This window comes from Tasmannia lanceolata, unplaced genomic scaffold, assembly GCF_043159265.1.
Source record: "Tasmannia lanceolata isolate RefF3 unplaced genomic scaffold, GAP_Taslan_0.1 ptg000012l, whole genome shotgun sequence".
NCBI lineage: Eukaryota > Viridiplantae > Streptophyta > Magnoliopsida > Canellales > Winteraceae > Tasmannia > Tasmannia lanceolata.
Genome location: NW_027518689.1, coordinates 51271257 through 51296347, shown reverse-complemented (window position 1 = coordinate 51296347; position 25091 = coordinate 51271257). Strand labels below are relative to the sequence as shown.

At 39.9% G+C, this 25091-nt stretch overlaps 1 protein-coding gene across 3 annotated transcripts in view; it reads right to left on the bottom strand.

Annotated features, from left to right (window-relative positions):
• Nucleotides 1-5198: 5198 nt before the first annotated feature.
• The window catches only part of LOC143888437 (aladin-like), a 54107-nt gene continuing 34214 nt past the window's right edge, over nucleotides 5199-25091 (bottom strand). For 2 of the 3 annotated variants that reach the window (XM_077392863.1, XM_077392861.1), the window contains exons 10-15: nucleotides 23045-23144; nucleotides 7716-7767; nucleotides 5996-6133; nucleotides 5785-5872; nucleotides 5603-5670; nucleotides 5199-5495 (exon numbers count right to left, since the gene is read on the bottom strand). In XM_077392863.1, the coding sequence (XP_077248978.1) occupies nucleotides 5608-5670; nucleotides 5785-5872; nucleotides 5996-6133; nucleotides 7716-7767; nucleotides 23045-23144 (441 nt within the window). In that variant the 3' untranslated portion in view covers nucleotides 5199-5495; nucleotides 5603-5607. The remainder of the gene's footprint in view (nucleotides 5496-5602; nucleotides 5671-5784; nucleotides 5873-5995; nucleotides 6134-7715; nucleotides 7768-23044; nucleotides 23145-25091) is intronic. The other variant, XM_077392862.1, reaches the window with a different exon arrangement.

Here is a 25091-nt window from a genome sequence, read left to right as displayed (position 1 = left end):
TAGCGTTTGGAAAAAAGAAAATGTTTTCTTGCAAAGATTTGCTTTTTATAAAAGGATGTAGAAGTGTAGTTGAAAAGATAGTCCCGTACCGAATGAGAGAAAGGAAAGAGAAGAGCTTATAAAGCACTATACTTTTCTACCACTTGTTTGGTTACACATCGGGTTGAACCCATGGTTGGACCCACGGGACGGTGCAACGCACCGTTCACACACGCGCGCGCGGCGTGGGCTATAGGGCACATAGTGGCACTTTATTTGCGCTTTTTTAATGCACGCTTTGCACTTCACACGTACACATTGTTGCGAGGAGCGATTGGAGCTTTTAATTTTTCCAGATTTTATCTAGACCGCTGGATCAAGATGAAGGTGGACCGGTTGGATGGATGGGCCAAATGGTTCGTAGGCCCATCAAGCCCAATGCCGAATGGTTCGGTTGGGTTGGGCTTTGACTCGGGCCTAACAGTCTGCCCAACGGGCCCAGAACTCCAACGGTCAAGGAGTGTGATCAAATGGGTTATGTCCCTTCCCCCAACGGTCAAGAGCCAAGGGGGTGTGATCCGCACCATAGATAATTGATCTAACGATGACGGGGTTGGAGTGAGGTTTTGCTCAAACCAACAGTCACGTCTAAGATCGATCAGGACCGTTCAATTTCAAATGGGTGCGATTTAACGGTCAGATTTCAATCATTCTGGAAAGGTGCCCTGTAGAGGTGTTTTACACACTGAAAAGACACCTGGTGGTCTGTAAAATGTGCAGAATTCTGTCATTTCATTACAGAATCGAATTACCAATTTCCTTCTGCCATTCTGACAGATTCTAAACACACTTCTACATTCTTACAAATTCCCCAAGTATTTCTACATACTGCTTTCTTTTGTTTTATTATTCTAGATACTATTCTTCTGCAGAAACAGTATCTGAAAATTTCTCTAAGGCTTGAAATTTCTGAAGGGCATTTCGAGTTTGATTCCGCTAGTGCGAGGCGTCATCAAACGTTAGTAGGGCTTCCCTACTAGGCTTCATTGTATCTTGGAGGCAATTCACGGATCCCCTTTGCACACTACTGGTGGGGCGAATGTTGTCTTAAGGAAAGTGATATCACACCTTGAAGCAACAGTTTTTAGTTTCTGTTTTCTATCACAAACAGTACTCTCGAGTTCTCCAACAATCAATTCTCCAACAGTTCCATCTGCTTTGACTCCAACAATACCCGAATTAAACAATTACAGACCCCTATTGCAGGGAAGAAGTTAAGTAGTTTCATCCGATAAATGAATGTCAAAGCCACGTCTATCATGTTTCCCTGAACATAAATGTTAACAAGCATACTATATAGAGTTTCCAAAACCCTTCTATCCTTACATGTTTCCTTGATGAGTACATCAAATATGAAGTCCTGCCATGATGAGGGAAAATGAAAAAGGTCCTCATGAAAAATCAGAAATTACCAAATAAAGAAGCTGAGAGAAGAATAAGAACACTGAAAAAAAAAATCTCCATCCCATCGTGAGAAAAACCTTGTGCATTTATAGAAATGTAAGCAAGTGAAAGATGAAGAAGAAGGAACCTAGAAAGTTATTAACCCAAAACCAGGGAAGCAGGATTCGTACCTGGAGTTGGGGATTCGCGAATCCCCGAATCGTGAATCCGAACCATGATTCGATTCGAATCCCCGATTATGGGGAACCCCGATTCCCAATTTTGGGAACCCCGATTCCCAATTTTAGGAACCCCGATTCCCAATTTATGAAAACCCCGATTCTCACTTTATAGGAACCCCGATTCCCAGGCGATTCCCTGCGAATCCCAACTCCCCAGCGACTTTTGGCGAATCCCCGGCGAATCCCCAACGAATCCCCGTCGACTCTCTGGCAAACCTACGATTCCCGCTTCCCACCATCCCAGGAGCCTTCGATTCCCGCTTTCGAATCCCGAATCGAATCTCGCTTTCGATTCCCGCCTTGGCAACCTTGCCCAAAACCCAGGAAAAAAAAAAAAAACCCTTTCTTTTGAGAGGAATGTAGGCCACAGCAGAAGAATAAGAAGAAGAAACCAGAGATGGCTACTAATACTATAGGGATAAAACCCTGGAAAATTCCTTTTTATTATTACATGTGACAGAAAGAAGTAAAACAAGAAACCCATAAGGTTACTAATAAAAAATCATGGATAATGGGGCTTACGATCTCATGACTCACATTTTTTACTAAAAATCTGTCTTCATCTCATCCGAAGACTATCCAATCAAGCATGATGAAAAAACATCCTTAGCAAATCTTCTAGCCATTGATTTTTGCACGCATCAATCAGACGAATGAGATCTTTATTTGGTATCGATCGCAATTGAAATAGATTAACAGAATGAGGGTAATGTGGGCCCAATCACCAAGAAAATGTGTCATGTGTGCACTGAACTATGGTCATTTTTGTTCATCAAAACCAGACCGTATAGGTCATATCTGCAGAGCTATGGCCATTTTTGCCTAATCTTTATCTTCTTTTATTTACTCATATGCAGGTTAATTATGGGAAATGATAAATGCGCCCCTTTTCATCACTTGGGACACCCAGCAGAAGTGTATCAATGACTGCAAAGGGCCTGATGTACTTCACGTCCGAAGTATTCAACAGATTTGATTGCTACGTACAATGCAGTTGGGTGTCCCATAAGATGAAAAGGGGCGCATTTATCATTTCCCTTATTTATTCGATGGCTAAATTGCCCAACTGTGGGATTTATTTTTTCTATTGAGGCCATTGACCAACTCAATTTGCCCACAACTTAAATTGAAACATTTTGAAAAGTCGATTGAAGTACGGGTTATGGGAGACATCTAAGGGTGCAACTCGGGGAATTTTTTTGGATTTTGGGTTGAGCTTTTACTATAAAATTGGGTCGGATTTGAGTTGATTTCATTTCATTTCATTTTTTAACAAATAATCAACATGACCCAACATCTAGGGGTGAAATGATCCTAACTATCCACTTCATGGACTCTGTAGGCTCTTGCTAGGGGTGCAACTCAGGTCGGGGTTGGGTCGCGTTGAGGCCAACCCTAACCCAACCCGAGATAGCTTTTTTTCAAACCCAAACCCAAACCCAACCCCAAACCCAACCCAACCCGAGCCTCGGGTTGAGGATGGTCAACCCTAACCCAACCCGCCTCTAAATCAGGTTTGGTTGAGTCGGGATCTAGGGCCAAATAGAAAAATACAAGAAAAAATTAGCATAATCTTAAAAAGTCATGAGAAAATTAGAGGACGGAGGTCGGGTTCGGGTCGGGTTGCGAAGGCCTCAACTCTAACCCAACCCAAATTAAATCTGGTTGGCTTTTCCCAACCCAACCCGAGCCAAAATCCGGTTGAACCCGTCAAGTGCGGGTTGAGCCCGACCCAAGTTGCATCCCTAGCTCTTGCATTCTTTAATTCTAACTCAATTTGTATGTACAGTGAATGGTCACATCTTTTCCACAAGGAAAATTACGGCAAAACCAATTTATATTCAAGAGAAAAAAAAATACTAATTTCATTATTGTTACGAAGCCTTTTTTTCAGAGATGATTTCAAACAAATCCTAATCAATTCAATTGTGGACCCCTATTGATCTGTCAACAATGCAAGTAACTTTTTATTATAGACATTATTCAGAAAAAAAGGCATTATGCCCTGTTTGTATTCCAGGAAAAATATTTCTGGCAGAAAAAAAATTTCCAAGGATTTTTTGTTTTGTTTTAAGCCATGTTAATTTTTTTTTCCATGGAATATTAGCTTCCCCAATGGTGAGGGAGGACAGGAGAGGGAGAGAGAGGATAAGGAAAAGATGGAAAATAAAAAACACAAAAAAACCTCCACTAAAAATAGGATTTATTTTTTGCTTGCCATTCATATTCTCTCTAATGTCTCACCCTAGAGCCAATATTTTCAAATCATTAGAGGGAAATGATATGATCATGGCTCATGAGTCATGTAGAGGGATATCATTATAAAATGAAGGTCTTTAAAAGTAAAACTGAAGCCGCTGTGGAACGGGTTATTGTTTTTCCACTTCTAGTCAAACAACGGAAAAATTATAAATTCTGAAAGGGATTTTCTTTTCCAAACAATCCCTGGAAGGATAAATAAGTTTTATCTGGCAGGACTAGGGTGCAACTTGGGTGAGGTGGGGTGAGGTTGAGGTTTTGCTATAAAAAAGAATTAGAATCAACCCGAACCCGACCCCATTTTATGGTAAAAACTCGACCCAAATTTCCAAAAGTGATCCAAGTTGCAAATGTAGACCCTTCATGTATGAACTCCAACCTAGAAATCAAGAGGACCCTTCATCGGCATCTGAACTATAACCCAAAATTCACATAGATGTTGCAATCCAAACCATCCAAGGCAAATGGAAGGTTAAAGAAAAATTCCTTCAATCGATGGCTAAGATCCATAATCAATGCAATTGTTTTTTAGGGTGGCCCATTGCTAGGCAATTTCGCAGAGAGCTATTTCGCTGCTGGGTTTTGCAAGTGAGAACAGCCCCCCACAGATGAACTATCCATAACAAGATGTCACCAAAAAATGCACCTTCACTTCAAAAATTAAGATAATTTTGATTCATACTAAAAGGTGGAATTTGTATTCAATATCACTTTTTAAGATAAACTATTTTAACAGTGAAACAAAATACATGGGAAGAACTTATCCAGAGTCCAGACCGATCTATCCTAGAATAGAGGGCAACACAAGATAAGGTGTTTACATGAACGAGATTTTATATACTGGGTGGGAGGACGCGCTCGTGTTGGAGGTGTCGCGCCCTTGATATTTGATCAAACAGCAGCTCAGTTTTCAAGAAGCTGCTGTTGGATCAAATATCAAGCGTGGTACTTCTATCGTACAATCAACACGAGCATGTACGCCCACTCATAATATAATTTCTCTACATGAACAATCCTACAATCAAACAGCCCCTTATTGGCCCCAGTTTTACCTCATTTACATGATCAATTCTCTTGATCTGAACGATCAATTCCCTTGACAAGTTGATTTGATGATCCTAGGCCCTTGATCCATCAACCCAAATTTAGGGTTCTGCCGAGATAAAACTGAACCCTTGATTTTTCCTGTCCTTTTATTTTACACATGGGATGTCTCATGATATTCTACAATATAAATGGTCTTACATATGGTGTGGGGGCTTTCAAAGAAAATAGTTTGATGTAGATATTCAAAAAAGTTTTTTGCTTCACAAAAAAATAGAGGATCTTTCATGTATGACTGATAAATACAGTGATAATCTACCATTCAAGAAAAAAAATACAGTGATTTTCTACATAATGCTCTATTTCACCACTTTCAAAGCTCATCACAAACAGATTCCTGACAGCAGGAGATTGCACCGAAAAATTCACTGACCTGAACTAAGATCGCTAACAAATGAACTGCGTAAAGAATAAGGCGATCCTTTAGGCATTCGATTTTTTTTCTCTTTTTTCGCCATGTGAAATTTACTGCAACAGTGAAATTCAATGGGGCAAAATAAGTCACTTTCCAAAGGTGAAATCATGTTGATGCAGAAAATAGAAGTCTTCAATGCCAAAAGAGATGAGGATCTTACCTCAATTAAGGAAGCAAATGTGATCGAAATATCAGGGGGTACGTACAACACCAGCCACTACTCCAGCACTACATTCAAAGCAATATGTTTAGTCTAAGTGAGTCATTACACAAATTTTTGGTTATATACCCAACAGAGTCATTTAAAGATAAAAGAACCAATATAGAGGATCACACTCTTACCACAGTTAGCAACGGTCCTTGCTTGAATTTGTTATGGAAGGAAAATGCAAGCGGCTTTGGGTTTTCTCCAGGCCCTCTAATAAATCCGCTAGATTTGTTCAAGAAATGCCAATTAGAAAATTCATTAATATAGGCAAAGAGAACGATATCATTCAAACCCAAATGAACAACAAGAAACATGTGAGCAGCTGAAAGGAAATAAGACACTCACATCAGGGATGCTGAAACAAGTGGTGTCCTCCTAGTGTCATATACCGCAATAAGACCACTGTAAATCTCATTACTGCCTTTGTAAGAGAGAGCCAAACGCTCTCCCGAAGCATCCCAAGCTATCTTCTCAATGCCACTACTACAAGCAAGCACAATGAAAAACAGTTTAGATGGATAGTGCAAGAGAGCACAAAAATAGGTAGACCCTCTGAAAAAGACTTAGTGTCAGAACATCACAAGCATGTCCTAGAATGCAGAACTATGAATCATAAAACTATAGGGTCTTAAAATTTTGAGAGAAGAGTTTGTAGCCCCATGGATGTATTCCCGCCCCTTCGAAATGGTTGGAGAGATGGACCCCCCAAGCAAGATGAGTGACTACACAGAATTGTCGCATGTGCAGATTGGCAAGAATTTTGAGTGGGACTCCCAATACCATGCAAAGACATGGTGACACTAGAAAGGCTTAAGAAGTTGAAACATAATTACAATTGTATTATGATATTTTAAGATGGAAATGCTAGCATCCATCGCAGGAGGCATTTTGCGGATGAGCTGTTGCATGTGAGAGCAGCCACATCATGAATGAATACAAAATCTACTGAAAAATGAGCCAGTGTGGCTGCTCTCACATGTAACAGCCCATCCGCGAATTGCCTTCTGCGATGGACGCTAGCAAATATACACTACTGCATGAATGTTAGTTCATAAAAAGCTTTGGAATTTTGTAGGTTTTCCAAAGATCAATTAAGAATATCATTTTTCACTGGAGTATTGGACCTTCTGTAAGAGCGGGATAGATCCTTCTGACGTTAGTACCAATATATGGCACATTTGGAAGGAAAGGGATAATCATATTTTCAAGGAGAAAAAATGGCAATTGAAAAGGATTGCGATAGAAATCAAAATCGATCTCATATCATAGGGAAGGCATGATAATAAGTGTACCACGTACAGTTTGGGAGATATTCTAAGAAAATGGAGAACCGATTACTGGAGAAAAAAGTATGGCGATTGCAGTAATGTGAATCGGTGAAACTCAACTTCGAGTGAAGCTCTAAATATAATCCCGGGCGTGCGGGTATAGGCATCATATTTCACGATCATAACAGAGGCACGCTAAAGACGAGCAAACAGATACATTGGCTAAAGACGAACTAGAGAAGGAGATACATTGTTAATCCTAATTTGGAGGAAAGGAGGTTGGAGCCTGAGGAGTTGGTGGGTCAGAATACTTCGGATTTCTCTGTTATATATAATTTTAGGGACACCTTTTCCCTGCAGTGTGCACACTGTTATTTCCTTTCAATCAAATTGTTACTTAAAAAAATGAATGTCAGTGCATAAAAGCATTACATAAAAGAAAATCTAACCAGATAAAAACACAGTAAAATCTTAAAACTAATAGTATATAAAAATGCCGAGAAATAAGAAGAAATTTAGAATAAGATTTTCAGAAGAGCTGAATCTACAAAAGTCCAATACTTGTTTGACATAGAAATATTTGAAAGTTAAATACCAGTTGTTACATGACTCAAAGCTAACTTCGACGTGGATAAACAGATTTATCACATGCCAGCTGGCTTTTGAGAGAACTATTTTCATAAACATGCTCTAAATGGTTAGTTTAGAGTAAATAAAATTCTCACTGAAGTAAAAGACTTTTAAAGAGTATCAAAACAGATATAGAATGCCAAACATGGAAGCAAGAATACATTTACCTGCCGGTCAAGGATGCTATTTCTGGCAAGTCAACAGGTAACAAGTGTGCATCTGAAGAAAAAATTATCCAAATACACCATGCAAGCAATCACTTCTCTCTGACTTGCGAACCAAATAATAATTTGTAACAACATTCAGTAATAAAGGATAGAACTGAAGTACATGGGTGCAATAGAACTTTTCATATTATCTTCAACTATAGGATGGTAATTACTAAAAACAAGTATTCCATAAGAAGTAGCATGAATTTCCACATTATCGTTCTATTTTCTACAATATTTTATAAAAGGAACTTTAAACTTCAACCTATAAATTCCTAATTCGTAAAATATAATCCAGTCAGTCATCCAAAATCATGATTTAGCCAAAGGGTAGAACTTTTTGAAAAATATTTGCAATAAGTCCCTAAATTCTATTTATGTTCACATATATTAGAGTTTTTTCTTATGACACTCGTTGACGTGACTTTGGGTGTGGTGGCCGTGGCTCTGGCCGAGATTTCACTGGTGGACGGGGTCCTAGTGGTCGTCCTCGTCCTTACTGTTCTCACTGCCGTCGGGAGGGACACACTCTCGAGACATGCTATGTTCTACATCCTGAGCGTCGTCCACCGGCTGCTCCACATTTTAGCCGCTCAGCACATCTCTCTGCCACAGACCCATCCGAGTCAGTGCCCTCTTCATCTTCAGATCAGGGTCATGCCGCGCCTCCTGAACGTTTCTTTCTTTCCCAGGCCGACTACGATGAGTTCCAGCGCCTCAGGCTGACCACTCACCCTCTGAGTGCCGGCTTTGCTCAGCCAAGTAGCTCTCCTGCTTCTCTTCTCACTCGTTCGAGCTCCTGAATCATTGATTCTGGAACCTTGAATCATACTACAGGTATCTCATCATCCCTTCTCTCTTTCCGTCCTCTCTCCTCTCAGTTTATTACCCTTACTAATGGGAGTACTACTCCCATCTCTGGTATTGGTACTACCTCTCCCTGTCCTAGTATTATCCTATCCTCTGTGCTGTGTTCCTAAATCCCCTTTTAGCTTACTTTCAGTTAGTCAGATTACTAAATATTTCAATTGCTCTGTCTCATTTTATCCGTCTTATTGTTGATTTTAGGATCTTTCGACTGGGAAGATGATTAGCTCGGGTAGAGTGGTGGATGGACTCTATCATTTGGACTGTGGCCCTTCCCCCGCCCTTTTGCACAGTTCAGTTCTGTCGACTTTTATGTGCGAGGCCTGTGAACTTGGAAAACACCACTGTGTGTCATTTCCATCTAGGCTTGTTAGTAGGGACTCGCACCCTTTTGATATAGTGCACTCTGATGTATGGGGTCCCTCGAAGACTACCTCTATTTTTGGCTATAGATATTTTGTTGTCTTTATTGATGATTTTTCTCGCATGACTTGGGTTTATTTGCTTTGAGATCGATCCGAGGTTTTCTTTATTTTTCGCACTTTTCATGCCGAGGTTACAAATCAATTCAATTGTACTCTAAAATGCTTGCGCACAGATAACGCTAAGGAATATTTCTCCAAATCCAATGCTCACACCTCCCAACAGAATGGTGTTGTTGAAAGGAAGATGCGATCTTTACTTGATGGGGCCCGTACACTTCTTATTCAGATGCGGGTTCCCAAATCTTATTGGGGTGATACTATCCTCACTGCATCCACCTCGCCAACAGGCTTCCTTCTTCAGTCTTGGATGGCTCATCTCCCTTTGCCATATTGCATCCTCATCATGATCCTTTCCCTATCACCCCTAGGATTTTTGGTTGTGTGTGTTTTGTTCACAACCTTGGTCCAGGCTTAGATAAGCTGGATCCTCAGGCTGAGCGATGCATCTTTCTTGGGTACTCCCGGACTCAGAAAGGTTATCGTTGTTACAATCCTCACTTGCGTCGTTCGTTTGTCTCTACTGATGTTACCTTCTTCAAAGTCAGAATCTTACTTTCTCACTCCTCCTGTGGAACATTCCACTGTTCTCGATTCGGATATCCCTCTCCCTAGAGTCGTTCTTCCAGATCCTACTCCTCTTCCTCCTCTGTAGGCTCCTGAGCTAACCCCTGTGTCTGATCCTTCATCATCGCTACAGGCTTCTGCGGCTACCCGTCCTGTTACTCGCCAGATTTATCAGTGCCGCTCGAAGTCTGGAGCCCATCCTACTCCGCCTGCGCCATTACTCTCTCAGCAGGAGATCCCGTCATCCTCCTCTTAGGTACCTCTTCTTCCCTCTCCTACTACTACTCCAGATTCTCCCATTGTTTCGCGTACTTGCTCTCAATGTACCGTTCATCCCATCTCTTCTGTTATTTCCTATGATACTCTCACCCCTCTATTTCGAGGTTTTGTATCTTCCTTGTCTTCTGTTTCTTTGCCGCAGTCTCTGCCCACTGCTCTTGATCATCAAGATTGGCGTGCCGCTATGGATCTTGAGATGGAGGCCCTTCAGGCCAGATTTAGTTCCCCTTCCTCTTGGGGCTCGGCCAGTGGGTTGTCGCTGGGTTTATGCCGTGAAACACTTACCTGACGGCACCATCGAGCCCCTTAAGGCGCGGCTCGTTGCCAAAGGATATACACAGACTTTTGGCGTTGACTATAATGAGACCTTCTCTCCTGTTGCCAAGATACCTTCTGTTCGAGTTCTTATCTCCCTTGCCGTGAACCAAGGGTGGCATCTGCATCAGTTAGATGTCAAGAATGCCTTTCTACATGGTGAGACTACTGAGGAAGTGTATATGGAGCAACCTCCTGGGTATGTTGCTCAGGGGGAGATGTCGTCCTCAATATGTCAGTTGAGGAGATCTACATATGGCCTCAAGCAGTCCCCTAGAGCTTGGTTTGGCCGATTTAGTGATGCTATCATGCGCTTTGGCATGAAGTAATGTGTTGTGGATCACTCCATCTTCAGTTGCCACTCCACTGCAGGTTGTGTGCTATTGATAGTATATGTTGGCAGTGATTCAGTGGGGATACAAAAGTTGAAGACCTTCTTGCAGAAAGAATTTTCAACTAAAGATCTGGGTCGTCTTAAGTATTTTCTTGTTATTGAGGTTGCCTACTCTACTAGAGGCATCTCCCTCTCCCAGAGGAAATATGTGCTGGACCTTCTTGAGGAGACAGGCCATCTCGGAGTGAAACCTGCTTCTGTTCCCATGGACCAAAATAGGAAACTTCCAGAAGAAGTAGATTTATTAGAAGACCCTGGCAGATACAGGAAGCTAGTTGGCTTGCTCATATATCTTACAGTCACTCGTCCAGATATATCATTTGTTGTTGGTGTTGTCAGCCAACATAAGAGCTCTTCATGTACTTCACACTGGGCAACAGTGATTCAGATTCTTCGCTACTTGAAAGGAGCGCCAGGTAAAGGCCTCCTATTCAAGAAGCAAGGACATATCAGGGTGGAAGGTTTCTGTGATGCAGATTGGGCAGGATCTCCTGCAGACAGGCGATCCACCACTGGATATTGTACCTTTGTGGGCGGAAATTTAGTGTCATGGAGGAGTAAGAAACAAGACATAGTTTCCAAGTCCAGTGCCGAATCAGAGTACAGAGCCATGTCCCATACTAGTGGAGAGCTTCTTTGGCTGCGTTCTCTCCTATCAGAGATTGGTTTTCCTTCATCCTCTCCAGCTCAGCTTTATTGTGATAATAAAGCTACGATTTATATAGCCACCAATCCTGTCTTTCATGAGAGAACCAAGCACATAGAGGTAGACTGTCACTTCATTCGCTAGAGAATACATAGAGGCGAGATTCATGTTTCCTTCACTCGATCTCTGGACCAGCTTGCAGATGTTTTCACTAAGCTCTTAAGTAATGCTAAATTGAATGACAATTGTAACAAGCTTTGAATGTATAATATATACATTCCAGCTTGAGGGGGAGTGTTAGAAGTTGGTGTATTAGCCTTAAGGTCATAGTAGTCATTTTGAATGTTTCTCATCTATAAATACATTAGTGCGGGGGAGCTCCCACTCACAACTCTTTTCTCTAATCTTCTCTTCTTCTTCACCCTTCAACAAAACTATTTTTAATAAGTTCAAATGGGGGGTATTCCCTTATTTACTTAAATGACTTACATGTAAATATTTAGAAGAGGCAAGGAGAAGAGAAGAGAATCAAGAATTACAACAAGGATGTAAACTCAATGAGTCGTACGAATCTTAAGATTTCGAGTCAACTCGCTCCAACTCGTATGAGTCGCTTTCGTGTGATTCGCTAGACGACTCGTACTAGTCTTCAACACTTACGATTCACCCGTGCGAGTTGACTCAAAATAATCATGGCTCGGCATGACTCGCGAGTCGACTCGTACGAGTTCCTGGATCCAAACACTACGATCAATGAATTTGTTGGCATCATTTGAAGTTCCCGTTGACTATGTTGAACGACTTTCCCCTTCCAAGTGTGTTGGATGATGGTTGTTTTCCTCTTAGCCATTAGGTAGTGTTCACGAGCTAACTTTTGGCGGAACCAACTCTGAGATATACTTGCCGTTTTTTTAATCCTTAAGTAATCCGAGCAAGCTACATGCTGTCGGAATTTTCGTTGGATGATAAGTGTTGCTCTCGTTTGTCACTTGACGTCAATTGATGTCGAACACATTCAGCGCTATCAATCCTCGCACACAAGCATGGATCTGGATGGCTAAAGTGACTTCTCTTGTACACTTGCTTGGTCCGATACATTCGCCATTTTTTTTGGATCCTCAAACAAGCAGATAATTTCATAACAAGAGCTTTGGCTTTCTTCGTTTTCTCCTCTCAAACTCATTCTAACTCGTAGTACTTTACATATTCTTGAATAGTCTTCGGTGAAAACTATTTCAAAAATAGATCCTTCATGTCACACCAATGAATGATAGCTAATTTTCACATTATGCACTGTTTCTTCTTCAATGTTAACTGCCACTCTAAGGCATGCTTGGCCAAAGCGTCCTGGTAATTTAAATCATTTCGTCATCACCTATATTATGTTCCAATAAATATTTCTCGAACGCTTCTGCCCAATCAAGATGGGAATGTTCATTAACTCCATAAAATCTTAGTCTGCCTCGAATCCTCATAGTGTATTGATTACGATCTATGGGTTGGGATCTTTACAGCATATTTCTGATATCCCGAGTAGCTATTCGAAAATAGGCTCTGATATCAAATTGATATGAACCCTAGGATTTGATAACGAATTGACACGAACCTTAGGCTCGATACCAAATTGATGTGAATCCATAAAAACCAAGAGAATCAAGACCAAACAGATCAAGATCAAGAAAAGAGATGAAGATCACGAAGAGTGATCAAGATCAAGAAAAGAGATCAAGATCAAGACAAGAGAACAAGATCAACAAGAGTGATCAAGAACAAGAAAAGAGAACAAAATCAAGACAATCAAGATCAAGAAAAGAGATCAAGACGGGAGATCAAGAAGAGTGGTAAAGATCAAGAAAAATGAGAAAGGTACGAGTCGAAGGGAGAGCGATTTATAAACCTAATTGGGAAGGGTGAGAAAAGTGATGGGAGAAAAAAAAGGAGAACAAGAAAGAAAGAAAGATAAGTATAGGGATTAGAGACCTAATATGAAGTATCACATTGCAAAAGGCACTACATCCACACAAGAGAGAGAGAGAGAGAGAGAGAGAGAGAAACTTCAGATCTTTATTCATTCCATTGCATAGAATTCAAGAAAAGTGTCATAAGGCAACATATTTATAACAAAAGAAAGAGAAAAAGTTCTAAAACCGTAAACAAAAACCTCACATTTGGACTAAAATAACTTCTAATAACATAATGACTTAATGTTTTCATAATACAAGTGTGGGTCTAAGTTAAAACACTCATAAGTCAAAGAACTTTAGTGATTTTGTTGAAAAAATAATATGGTACCCCTCCTATAACTTAAAGGACTTAAAAAGCACTTAAAAATCAGAGTATGGGCCTAATGATGGTCCCCATCATATTGTGTGTTGTTTTCTTTTATTCATACAGTTTGTTTTCAAAAACGTAAATTAGGTCGTACAGCAACGGTAGCCCAGTATGTGGTACAATGAGGGTAGGCTTAGTTGGTTTACTATTTGGGGTCGCAGGTCGATTTAGAGCGCTAATTTGGATCACTCTGGTACTCTCTCTCTCTCTCTCTCTCTCTCTCTCTCTCTCTCCCTCTCTCTCTTTATATATATATATATATATATATTGTGTGTGTATATTGTGTGTGTGATTTGGATGTAAAATCAATTCTCAAAATCCAAAACAAACAGTGCATAAAGAAATTGGAAACTAATGAAAAATATAAAATGAACTTTACAAGGAAAGAATATGGAATTATAATCAACCGACAAAGTCTTGTGAGCTTGAACAACAAGAGAAATGCCAAAATTTAAAGAGAAAAAGACAACGGAGGCAGTGGAGGGAAAACCCCTATTGATGTCTTTCTCAAAGCGCGAAAACAACTCTTCCATTTCGAGTATGCTCTCTCTCTCTCTCTCTCTCTCTCTCTCTCTCTCTCTCTCTCTCTCTCTCTCTCTCTCTCTCTCTCTCTCTCAGTGTATGTTGACATGCATCTCTCTGTTGCTCTCTTGTGGGTCGTCATTTTTAGAGATATGGGTCGCAAACGAACCATGTTTGAGGTTGTGCGACCAGGATCACTAAAGGCGATCCAGGTCTCAAAAAAATCATGTTTCGTGTCATGCGACCCAAATCACGGATCGATGGGAGGGTAGTGACCTGGTAACACTTGCCCGGGGTTTTGAAAATATCACTGCAATTCTGTTTAAGTCGCACAAAATACGACTATTATTTGGATTCTTGAATTTTGTGGAATTTGAAAATTTATTCCCATTGTTATTGGTAGGAAAAAAAACTTAATGATGCTAGCGAAATTATTGGAACCAAAGGGAGTTGAACCTACGACGGGAAGAACCGATCGTACAACTAGGAGAAAAACATGGTAGAAAGATCAGGGAGATTAGGGAGCAATTGCACAGTTTGGGACTGTTTTAACCAGATTCATGTGTAACTAAGAATTGCAACCATGGTTTTAAATTTCGAAATTGGTTAGCATGGAAACAAAAACGTTTCAATTTTAGTAGGAAATTTCAGTGGAAATCTTGTAAAATCACAGTAACATATGAAAATATTTGCAAATGATGGACATTTAAGATGAAACTTCACATAGCGCAAGAATAAGCACTAATACATATTAGATATCATATAAGCGAAAAAAAAAACACACATAATGGTCTGACAACATAAAAACCTAGTGACAAGCGCTAACGGTATGTCTGATAATTCATTACATATCACATTTTGCATTTAATTTATGTACATGTATATTTATAAATAATACATACACCACATTTTACATGTAATTCATATAAATATAATTATGTAACACACACTTGCATAGTGTACTACTAAATAATACGCTTACAATTTCGGTTTTGCAATGGTTTCAGTGGGGATGGAAATGGAAACATTTTGGTCGTTTCGTATCGGTTGCGATGGAAATTCGAAACTACGAATGAAATAAATAAGGTTGCAAATTGGGTCAACTTTTACCCAACCCACATCGACCTGACCCGAAATAACATGGGTCGTGTTTAGAAATCATGGGCCTTGGGTAGGGTTGGGCTTTAGATTGAAAAACCCGACTCAATCACGGGTAGGATTGGGTTTAAAGGAAAAAAAACCAAAACCGGAAACCCGACCCGACTTATATAGGTGTACTATGACTTTCTTAAATATCTCAGACTTGAATAACATAGCAAATTATTTTCCAATATATTTATATAATTGTTTTCATTTAGGTGATCATGTTTGTGATGAGAAAATATAGCTTACTTCTTAAATTTATACACTTGTCTTGAATTTTGAGATTTTTGGTGGGGATGTATTTTGATGAGGGCACTCCTCACTTTATTAAAAGTACGGTATGGCCCGTACCATAGGATGATCCAAACCGTCCATTAGATGGGCCACAGCCTAAATAGGTTGTGCCCCAAAAATTATTTCCATAGGTTGATCCTAAATTCCTAACCCTCCGATATATAGAGGGTTAGTATCAACCCTCTAATATTCAGATCGGAGGGTTAGGATCAACCTATGGAAATGATTTTTGGGGCACAACCTATTTAGGATGTGGCCCATCTAATGGACGGTTTGGATCATCCTATGGAGCGGGCCATACTGTACTTTTAATAAAGTGAGGAGTGCCCGCATCAAAATACAGTAGTTCTGATAACATTTCCCTTTTTGGTGTGAAGATTTTTTTTTCTTCTACAATCTTTAAAATTAGTTACTATTCTACACTAAAAAAATAAAAATCCAACCCGAGAAACTATCTTGGATAGGGTTGGGTTTACGAATCTCAGGTTTAGACTATAAAAAATTAGACCCGACCCGACCCGAGATAATTTTTCTAGTAGGATAGGGTTTGGAAAACCTGACCCGCCCAACCCGAGTTGCAACCCTAGAAATAAATTTCGAGAGTGGAAATTTAAAACCAAGGTTTTAAATTTCGGTTTCGTAGTAAATTTCGGACATTGCCTAAACCGAAATTTCGGAATTTTGGAAATTTCGACTGAAATTCTGTAAAACAATAAAAAAGAAGATGAGGTCGGAAAGTATTCATCAGTTTCCTTGGGTTTGACAACTTCTAGTGCAGAAAGACATAGATGAAAACATGGATAAGTGAAGAAGTCATGGAGGTGACACAAAAGGACAAGGGTAATATTATGTATAAGGATACTCATGGACCTCATTTGGAAAGTAGAAACATTTTCCATAAGCCATAAAAGGAGAAGGAAAATTGGTTGAGACATGACATATTCTACAATGTGTTCCAGTTTCAGTTTCGATACGTTTCGATTTCGGTCTCAGTTCTCAACCGAAATCCGAAATTTCAGTCCGAAATTTCAGATTTCGACCAAAATTTAAAACCTTGTTTAAAACTATGATTTGTGGACACGGACACGAGTGTCGCGTGTCGACACGAACACGGAGTGTCGGACACGGCAAACCCCCAAACTTTAGAAACGGGGACACTGCTAAAATAGAAAGTATATGTGATCATGATTTGTGGATATGGATTCGTATGTCCATTTTCGACATGGATACAAGTTGTCTAAATGAGGTAAACACAATATTCAATAAAAAAACATAATGTCACACCTGACACGGTACAAAAACATGTCCACACACCCACATTAAGTCTAACGCTTCCAGCATTACAAGTAAAAGTGTTCAAAGGAGTGTCGACACGTGTGGACATGGGTGTCGTGTCGGACACGGCAGGACACGTGAGTCAGCAATAAATTCGAAGTGTCGGCCAAATCATAGGTTTAAAACCATGGGCACTACAACATGGCGGCATACAGATAGGACATCATGTGTTGAGAAAATCTACGGGGCAAAACAATCTGATCGTGCACAAATTAAACAGAAGGTAAAATAAACAAACCACAAGATGAACACCAAGATTTACGTGGTTCGGCCAAGCCTACTCCACGGGCGAGAAACATGATCCTCCACTATGAGGAAAAACAATATCCAAGGATTACAATGGATTTAACCTAAAATCCAAAACCCACAACCCTTTCCTTACTTCTCAAACCGAAGACCGTACAAGAGAGTAAACCAAGAGAAACCCACAAGAGAAAAGCCCAAGAGAAAACCCCAAGAGGTACCCAAAGAAGAACTCTCTCTCTCCCTCTCTCTCTCTCTCTCTTGTTCACTGCCGCACTCTCCCAAAGAGTGCTCATACTCCTTTTATAAGCTTTACTAAAAAACCTAAGAAAAAGAAACAAGTTTCCTTAGCTTCTGCCTTCCCACCACACCACACTACGGTGGTGGGAAATAAGGCAAGATTTTCCGTTGATGTCACCACCGGTCCACTATCACCACAAACTACCATTGGCCTTCTAAATACCAGCTACACACCCCTCGAATCATCTTAGTTCTGACTCCTTCCGAATCGATCAACGTGGCCAATGCACATGTGTGTAGCTGGCAACTCGTTGAGTCACGTAGTCAACCTTGGACAGAGATCATGATCCATCCTCCCCAACGCAAGTACTGTCATCCTCTCATCATCGTCTGCAACCTAGAAACCTGTTTCTGCACCAACTGCAAAAGGGACCCTACACGTGCACGTGCTTCCACGCCGTTTCCAACTAGCCATCGAGATCTTAGAAACACTAGACACCGTGTCCCCGGCCAGACGATACAATCCGCCACACTTCTCTCCTTTCATCAGAACCATACAACCGCGTGTGATTTTCATGGCTCCACCTACAGTTGAATGCCTACAACCCCTAGTCCAACCGGCTAAGAGATACTAGATTCCTTCGCATCTTTGGAACATATGCCACACCACACCACACAAAGTACGAAACACTCCATCGAACATCTTGATCTTCACTGTCCTAACTCCAGTGACATCACACAAGTAGACCTATCACCCAAGGACACTACACCCACCCATGTCTCTTGGAACGTATCAAAATATTCCCTCCTAGAGCATACATGAACATGAACATAGCATCTTGAATCTAGAATCCACTCATCATGAGGAGAAGTGTGATTACCTGTGGAGACTGTGAGAACGTCTCCAAACTCTTCACCCTGCTCATCCATTACTGCCAGCGCCATATTCGTAGCACCATTGTCCACCTGGTTAGCTCGCTTTGGACAATCCCACTTGATATGGCCATATTCCTTGCAACGGTAACATTGCACGCCCTTTCCGCCGACCTTAGATCTTGACCTGCCTTTTCCATATCCCATGTTAGACGATTTTCCTCTTTGATTCCCACCATGAACAACCAGCCCATGCTCTTCATTTCCACCAAGAACAGGTTTCTTCCGCATCTCATTCGATAGGAGCGATGCCGTGACTTTCTCCAACTTGATTGCATCCTACAATAAAGTCGTCACTACGTTGTCATACGAATCAGAAAGAGAAGTAAGAAGCAAAAGGGCCTTGTCTTCTTCCTTCAACTTTTCGCCAACCTTGTGGAGCTGATCCACAACTCCGTTGAACATCGTAATGTGTTTCAAAAAATTTATGCGCCTTACTGCATCTTCAGCCCGTACAATTCCGCTTCAGATACAACCGGTTGGCCACGCTTTTTGACATGTAAAGCTTTTCCAACTTCTCCCATAACTAAGGCGCATCTTCCTCTTACATAATGTTAAACATAACGTTGTCTGAGTTGAATCGTGCTGACCACCTTCGACTCAATGTCTTCCCACTTGGCATATGTCATCCTCTCCAGCTTCCCATCCTCACCCTTCAATGCCTTAACCAATCCCTGTTGAACTAGGATGTCCTTCACCCTCATCTCCCATAGGGTGAAACTGCCATTTCTGTCAAATATGTCGATGTTGAACTGAGTAGAACTTGATTTTACAACCATCTCAGATTACTCCGTACTTCACGATGTAGCGTTCCACCTCGAACGAGAATCTTTCTTAGACCAAGGTTACATGGATCGCTACACCCCCCCCCCCCGACCAGCGATCCGGATCGCGCGACCCGAAACGTGGGTGGTTTGCGATCCGGATCGCCAAAAATTGCGACCCGGATGAGATATAGAGAGAGAGGCAGAGATTCACACTAACATGAATAAAAGAAGGGGATTTACAGTACCATTCAAGAAAAAAAGAAAAGAAATGGTTTAAGAAAACATACCCGTTGATGTAAGCTCCATTTTTCCCACGAGAACCCATACGCTTTAACCATTCCAAGGAAAAAATGGAGGAGCTTGTTTAGGAAGACTTACAAAACCCAAAAAAATCTTTCTTTTTTGTTAGCTCTTCTATTGAGGTAAAAAAGGCAAGCTAGCAAACACTTTAACAAGAGAGAGAGAGGGCGGGAGAGGAATTAATAAAAAAAGAATGTTAGTGAGAGAAACTTGCCTCTTTTACTATGAACTTCTTTATTACTCTGACTTTATTATTAGACAGGAAATTTTTTGGAATTAAAAAAAGATATTAGTGAAATAGGCATGCCCTCTTTTACCGTGATCTCTTCGACCATAACAACAATTTTTTTGGAATTTGGCCCTATCTCTCTGTCAATATAATTAAAATGGAACTTTTTTGAAATTTGGCTATCATGCCATCCTTATCTCTCTCACGTATAATAATGGAATTTTTTTTTAAAGTTGGCTACCATGCCATCCTTCTCTCTCTGACCGTATAAGAAGAATGGAGATTGTTTGAAAGCTGGCATGCCATCCATATCTCTTTGACCATATAATTATAATAGAAATTTTCTGAAATTTGGCTATCCTTACCTTCTTTATTTTTGCCCTGGGAAGTGATATATCCGCCCCTTTTCATACTTGGGACAACCATGCACACTGAAGTTGGGTGTCCCATGTACAACAAGGGGGAGGATTTATCATTTCCTCTTTTTTTGTTCTCACTAATTTAAAAAAAAAGAGCAAAAGGACAGCGAAGCTGGGTGAGTGAAAATATCAAAATATGGGTGTGCTATTATCATTTCCTTGCTATAATTACTCACAAAAGGAAACAACAATCCTTCCTGTAAATGTAATACCAACTGTACCATCCTATGGTTAGGAAGGTTGAAGAAATTGTGTTAAAGAGGTGGGAAAAAATGAATATCCCAATGCATTGTCTTGGATTTGCACTTACACTGCGATTTTATGATCCGCGATACCTTGCTACGCCAGCACCAGGAGGCACAGTTAGAAGGAGTCTGAATCAAGATAAAGAAGTAATTAAGGGTGTTATGGGAGCTTTTGCAAAGATATCAGAAAGCGTGGAAGAAGTAAAATTGTTACGTGAACAATTTGTTGTCTTTCATATGCAAAAAAGGTCTATATGCTATGGCAGCTGCTCAAACAGATGCTGTAACCATGGATGCAATCAATTGGTGGGCAACATACGGATCAGAAACTCCAGAGTTGGCGGAGGTAGCTAAGAAGGTATTGTCGCAATCAATTACTAGTACATCAGCTGAGCGAAATTGGAGCACTTATTCTTTTATTCATAATGTCAAGAGAAATAGGCTGAATTCTTCACGTGCTGATAAATTAGTTTTCATCCATTCAAATATTCGCCTCCAGTCACGCTTCACAGAAACTTATAAGGATGGACCTTTTAAGAAGTGGGATATTGATCCAGAACATACTAATATCGATGATTCCATTGTTCGACTAGAGGATTTGAGATGGAGATCCCTCGATGGTGACTACATAGATGATTCAGACGATTTTACAGAAAAAGATGATGAAATAGCACCTTTGCATGCTTCGATGCCGGCTTCAAGCACAAGACCATCTCCGCCTCCAAGTTCAAGCACGCCATCAAATTGTCGTCCCGGACTACAACAAACTCGCATATCCAGCTTTACAAGAGGGGGCACTTCAATGGACTAGAGAAAGAGAGATGCAATGTTGCACACTAGCTGATTAGTTTTTTATCATTTGTCATATTTTTATGTTTTAATTTCAGATCCGAGTAGTTATTTTTTGTTGCTATCATTTTGGATGGAGTATGCAATATATGTTAGTTTGGACTTTGGACTTTGGACTTTGGAATATGGAACTATGGATTTTGGAATTGAATTTTTTTTTTTACTAAATATGGCATACATGAGGTTTTGCTTCTTTTTTTAATTAAATGTATGTAGTACATGGTCTTTGCACTTTGGCAACCAATTCTTGTAAAAAATGTATGAAATATCACACAGACACATATATACACATATAGAGAGTACCGGAGCGACCCGAATTAGCGCTCCAAATCGACCCGCATCCCAAATACCGAACCAGCTAAGCATACCCTCATCGTACCGCGTACCAGCTAACCAACGTACCGCGTACCCGTTCCCGTATCGCGTACCGCAACGAACCGTGTTCCAGGTAACCTTGTCTTGGACAATCTTTCTACTCCTAAAGATCGCTCTAACCGCGATCCAACCACAACACCCACGATCACTCCGCCAGGCCTCGACGATCGCTCCAACCACAGCTCTGATACCACTTGTTGAGAAAATCCACCAGGCAAAACAATCTGACTTAAGCGGAAAAATAAAAGTAATAAATGAAGCCACAAGATGAACACCGAGATTTACGTGGTTCGGCCAAGCCTGCTCCACGAGCGAGAAACATGATCTTCCACTATGAGGAAAAACAATATACAAGGATTGCAATAGATTTAAACCAATAATCCAAAACCTGCAACCCTTTCCTTGCTTCTCAAACCGAAGACCATACAAGAGAGTAAACCGAGATAAACCCACAAGAGAAAATCCCAAGAGAAAATCCCAAGAAGAAACCCCAAGGGGTACCCAAGAAAAACCCAAAGAACTCACTTTCTCCTTCCCTCTCTCTCTCTCTCTCTCTCTCTCTCTCTCTCTCTCTCTCTCTCTCTCTCTCTCTCTCTCTCTCTTGTTCACTGCTGCACTCTCCCAAAGAGTGCTCGTACTCCTTTTATAGGCTTTACTAAAAACCCTAAGAAAAAGAAACAAGTTTCCTTTTCTTAGCTTCTGCCTTCCCACCACACCACACTACGGTGGTGGGAAATAAGGCAACTTTCCCAACAATATGAATGCAAATTCTGGATTGTTTCGTGTCGGTTTAGGCGGAAATTTAAAACCATGGGCACAACAAGGTGGCGGCATAAAGATAGGACATCATATGAATGCAAATTCTCACTACACTACTGCTACATAATCATGCTCAACAATGAGAGAAGAATGCTTCATTCCCTATAGAGTATAAATCCATGAGTAACTAAAAATTACAGTAAAGTGTTTTGAATGGATAACAAACTATGCATAAGGAACATCACAACTCATAAGTCGTGAGAATAATTGATTAAACCTCAAACAGATCAAGATTTCACTCAAGAATCTTGTTGATCCAATAGTACATATCTGAACAGACCAGCACAACTATTGGATAAATCTTCTAGATAAACTGGGTTAAAAAGGCCACATATAATGGAGAATCCTATTGTCATGGGTTGGAGATATGAGGGCATTATCAGGTTCTTAAAGGAGAGTAAGTTCCATAAGGGCCTATGGATCCATAGGAAATTCAAATATGTACATTCCAAATTTAGTCAGCTCTGAAAGGAGTGGAATATAAAGTCCACAATAAGCAATGTCATATCCTTAGCACTGGCCAGATTTGCTTGGAAAAGAGATGATGACTGGAAAGTAAGAAGAGTGAAAAACTTAATCCTTCTTACCAATGATAAATCCTTAAATTTAGGAAGAAACTAAAAAATTGTCAGATTTGAACAAAAGAAAAAAAAAACATGGAAACTGAGCCTCACATAGAATCAGAAAATATACCCAATGATGGAGGCCTTGATGCAAGGTGAATTGAACCCAATGTTACAGATTCTGAGAACGCAATAAGTACCATACGTCCATCTGGATCCCAGGTTGCCCCCTGATAGTAAAACCATGACATAGTTAATAACTAGGATGGCATTGAGGTTTTATTTTACATGATGAGCAATCATGATAGATAATTATGACATGAAAATTGTTAGATTATCACCTAAAACAGAAATATATTTTTGATAAGTCAAGAGAGACAAGTTTAACATATCAAAAAACTAGTTCAATGGAAGAAAATATTTTTGATAAGTCCAGAGAGACAAGTTTAACATAGCAAAAAACTTTAATAGTTCAATGGAAGATGGAAACAGTTTATCAAGTTAAGCAAACTTATTGGAAACAGATGATATACTGTTTTGAAGAATAGCACTCTGAAGACTGTTGGAGATTGTTTGCTCAGCGCTACCTGTTATCCTTGGTAGCTAATAGAATCATCGGTCCTTAGTTGCTTTTTAAAATTAAAATGTCAACGTAGTTGAACATGGATTTGTGTATGTGTATTATTTTTAGGTTCTTTTTATACTTACCTTCTTATTTTTATCATTAAAACATTTTGTTTTGTAAGGATGATCAGGTAACCATATGTCTCTAAGTCTGGCCCCCTTGATCCAAATCCAACACCAAAACATGTGTCCGTGTCCAAAATAAATAACGCAAAAACCTTAAAAACTGTGCCATGGTAGAACCTCCATCATTCTAGCACAAAAAAGAGTAATGAGAGTAATGACTACATTAATATGAATTATTTAAATCTGTTGATCCTGATCATCAACATGCAGAAGCTATATTTGCATGAAAGTGGACACTGCTTTGAGCAACAAACCGGGGAAACACATCCTTCCATATGATCATGTTTCAGATGTCGACGAAAATGCATAGGTTTCAGATGAGGTATGTCAACATCGCTCCCCACAGGAACGAAATACATTGGAAGCGAAAACGGTATAGGATGCTGGCCGACATCGGGGGGGTTTGGTAAGCACGGAAAATCACGACTGAAGTCCATCAAAACCTTGGGTTTTTCAATATGTTCAAGTGTTTATTTTGTGATTTTGCTTGTTTCATGGATTAAGGTACAAACGCATCAAGAAATTATTCATTAGATAAATTTGCGCATTAATTAGTCCATGAAATTTCATATTTCATGGATTTTGTGTTTTGGGTGTGAGTGGATCTTTACCGTGAAACACAACAAGGAAGATGGCTCTATCAAACAGTACAAAGCTCAATTGGTTACAGAGGGAGTTACTCAAAAATATCGCTTAGACAACAGTGCCACATTTGCTCAAGTGGGTAAGTTTTCTTCAGTTCTTGGAAAAAAAACAAGTAATTGGTGGTGTTTAAGTCTATTGCAAAAGCTGTATACAAAGTGTTAAGTTGTTAACTAGTTTGCATGAAGAAATGAGTAAAAGATTCATCTTTCAAGGAGAAAGTGGGACTGAAGATGACATATTGCAACAATATCAACACAAAAGAGCAATTGTTGTGACAACGATCACAATGGTTGCAATATAATGGGCTACCAAATGCAGCCTTACTTAAAAAACTTACTACTAGTCAGGATATGTCATCACAATATATCAATTGGTAATTTTGACACTTCACTCCTATTATCAGTGGACTTCACTCCAAGTAAAAGACATTTATTTCATGTGCCTTTTTTTCATCCTACAATTGGGGCATTGTTGTAACTAATCAAATATTAGTAGACGATTGACCAATGGGGACAAACAGATTTGAGAATTCCTAATTATGCATCAATTACAAACTTATTCTCCAATCCATCCATAATCAGTTCCAATAATGAACCCACAAACTTAAAGCAAAGCAAGATTCTTCTAAGCTAGTTTTCTCAATATAATTTCAACGATGTCATAAGCTAATCTATTTTTGTTGACATATAAATTGTAATCTCAAATCCTGGAGTGTAAGAGATAGAATTATAGTGTAACACAATTTTTGTGCATGTGAAGTTGAAATGCATCCATCTGATCCA